At 46.1% G+C, this 2,637-nt stretch overlaps 1 protein-coding gene across 1 annotated transcript in view; it reads left to right on the top strand.

Moving 5' to 3' along the window:
• Positions 1-2,048, top strand: part of LOC119276390 (plastidic ATP/ADP-transporter-like) — a 4,285-nt gene extending 2,237 nt beyond the window's left edge. The window contains exons 2-5 of the mRNA XM_037557447.1: positions 205-474; positions 547-690; positions 779-1,126; positions 1,481-2,048. Coding sequence (XP_037413344.1) covers positions 205-474; positions 547-690; positions 779-1,126; positions 1,481-1,819 — 1,101 coding nt within the window. The 3' untranslated portion in view covers positions 1,820-2,048. The remainder of the gene's footprint in view (positions 1-204; positions 475-546; positions 691-778; positions 1,127-1,480) is intronic.
• Positions 2,049-2,637: the final 589 nt, after the last annotated feature.

Genomic DNA, 2,637 nt, shown 5'->3' with positions numbered 1-2,637 from the left:
GGAGCTCACTGTAGTAGTTGTTGGTGCCTCCCTTGGAGAGCAGACTGCTAAAGAAAGGGTACCTTTGTGATGGCTTTGTTTGTCCATGTCCTTATTGTGTCTGCCATATGGAATTTTGAGTTTGAATATTTATTTTATTTGCTCAGCTTTCTTATTAAATGATAGCCCTTCGTGCTCCAGTTGAGTTGATTAAATCTTTTTCAGATCACCACAGTCGATGAAGCAAAAGAATTCTACCCTCTATTTGGCCTTGGGGCAAATATTGCCCTTATCTTTTCTGGGCGTACTGTGAAGTATTTCTCAAATTTGCGGAAGACAATGGGTCCAGGAGTTGATGGTTGGGAGGTATCTTTGAAAGGAATGATGGGCATAGTGGTACTTCTTGGGCTTGTCATTACTTCCATCTATTGGGGAGTGAACAAACTTGTGTTGAATGATCCTTCTCTTCCAAAATCTGACCACAAGAAGAAAAAGGTCAGTAGAATACTTGAATGTGCTGCCCTTTATATTACCACCTACATATTCTGATAGCCTTTGTTTCAACAGAACAAACCTAAGCTTAGCATGAAAGAGAGTATGAAAGTTCTGATCTCTTCAAAATATGTGAGGGACCTTGCTACCTTAGTCGTTGCATATGGCATTAGTATCAATCTTGTGGAAGTCACATGGAAATCGAAGCTCAAGGCACAGGTAAAATTTTCCGGCTTTTGTTTTTCTTCTTTCCTTGTACTCCTTTAAACTTTTCATTGCAATAATGGTTCCTTATTCATTTTGGCAGTTCCCCAGTCCAAACGAGTACTCATCTTTCATGGGTGATTTCTCTACCGCAACTGGAATTGCAACTTTCACGATGATGCTGTTAGGCCGGATTATATTCCAAAAATTTGGCTGGGGGGTGGCTGCCATGATCACCCCCACAGTTTTGTTGGTGACTGGCGTTGGTTTCTTCTCTCTGATTTTGTTTGGGCAACCACTGACTCCCCTGCTTGCCACATGGGGTATGACCCCTCTTCTTGCGGCTGTTTATGTGGGTGCGCTGCAGAACATATTTAGCAAGAGTGCAAAGTACAGTTTATTCGACCCGTGCAAGGAAATGGCCTATATTCCTTTGGATGGCGATATGAAGGTTTGTTCATCCTTCCAGACTCCATTTTTATCTGTGTGATTCCTTAGTAAATTTTTCTGTGAAAAATATATATTCATTTACTGATGTTCTTTTCTATAATGGTATTTCATGTGTTAATTGGTTGTTTGATATGTGTTTGCTCTAGCAAATTCTTGATTAAATATATGTAAATATTAGTAAATAATTTAGAAGACCAGTGCACATGTAGCCTAGCCCAGTAAACACCATACCATATTCTCCTTCATTTTTCCTGGTTCGCACCATGTTTGGTTAGCTAATTCTCAATTCTTCAGAACTCACTGACAGCACCATTGTTATGCTGCACATGCTAACTTTGGTTCGATCCATTTGCAGTTGAAGGGAAAGGCGGCCATTGATGTTGTCTGCAACCCATTGGGCAAGTCGGGTGGTGCGCTGATCCAACAGTTTCTGATCCTGATATTTGGCTCTTTGGCAAACTCGACCCCCTACCTTGGCGGTATACTGTTGGTCATCGTGCTTGCATGGCTAGGCGCGGCAAGATCATTGGACAAGCAATTCTCAAGCTTGGCCAAAGAGGATCTCAGAAAGGAGATGTCAAAAGAGAAAGTAGAAACGGCGGCACCCAAGGAACCTGAGGCGGCTACTGATGTATTGGTGGAGCAATCAAATGGAACTGAGAACTCACCATCCGACTCATCTCCAGCTCAATAGACCGGTCAACCTTCTTTGGAGAAGCCACAGGCAGGAGACTGGTTACGTTGGGCAGAAATAATGATGATGGAACGATTGACAATTTCTTCCAAGTTTGTATCAGTGAGCAGCATCAAGAGGTGCTGGTTAGTTTGTAATGTAAGCAAATTTTGACAACCGGCCTGGAAAGGCCTGGTGAGCCGGTGTGGAAATTCAACCATTGTTGCAATTCTATTGTGTTTTCGCAAAATTTCCGTCACACCTGCTAGTGCTTGGTTTCGTTTCGGCTGGAATCAAACTGCTGCTACTTTAAGGGCTCATTTGGTAGCCAGGGGATCCCTTGAGGATCCCGGCCCATCCCTTTCCACCCCGCGAGTAAAATCAGCCCCGGGCCAGGTGCCTGGCCATTTGGACGCTGGAATGTAGTACGAGGTTTTATCGGCCCGATCTCATTTCCCCGGGACAGGATGCACGTCCCATGACATCGGGACGAAATCCCCTGTCTCGCTTGCTCTCGACGCCCATCTCGAATGCTCACGCGGCCGCCGCCTCCCTCTCCTGCAACATCATCCTCTTCTCCTCGGTCTCTGTCTGTGCCTCGTACTCGTGCCCCCGCCTGCGTCGTGCTCATCAACGGCGGCAGCAGCCGCATCGTCAGATCTCCTCCCATTGGAGTTCTGCGTCTTGCCCACTAGATCGCGCCACCAGGGAGGCTGCCGGCGGCGCCGGCTGCTGCTGGTGAGGGCCGTGAAGACAGTGATGTCGGCGGGGATACATGGACAAAGAGGGCTCACTGGCAACAAGATTCGATGGGGTATGATGTTGCTTCAGTTCGTCAC

Source organism: Triticum dicoccoides, chromosome 3B (genome assembly GCF_002162155.2).
Source record: "Triticum dicoccoides isolate Atlit2015 ecotype Zavitan chromosome 3B, WEW_v2.0, whole genome shotgun sequence".
Taxonomy (NCBI): domain Eukaryota; kingdom Viridiplantae; phylum Streptophyta; class Magnoliopsida; order Poales; family Poaceae; genus Triticum; species Triticum dicoccoides.
This window is presented reverse-complemented; position numbering and strand designations above follow the sequence as displayed.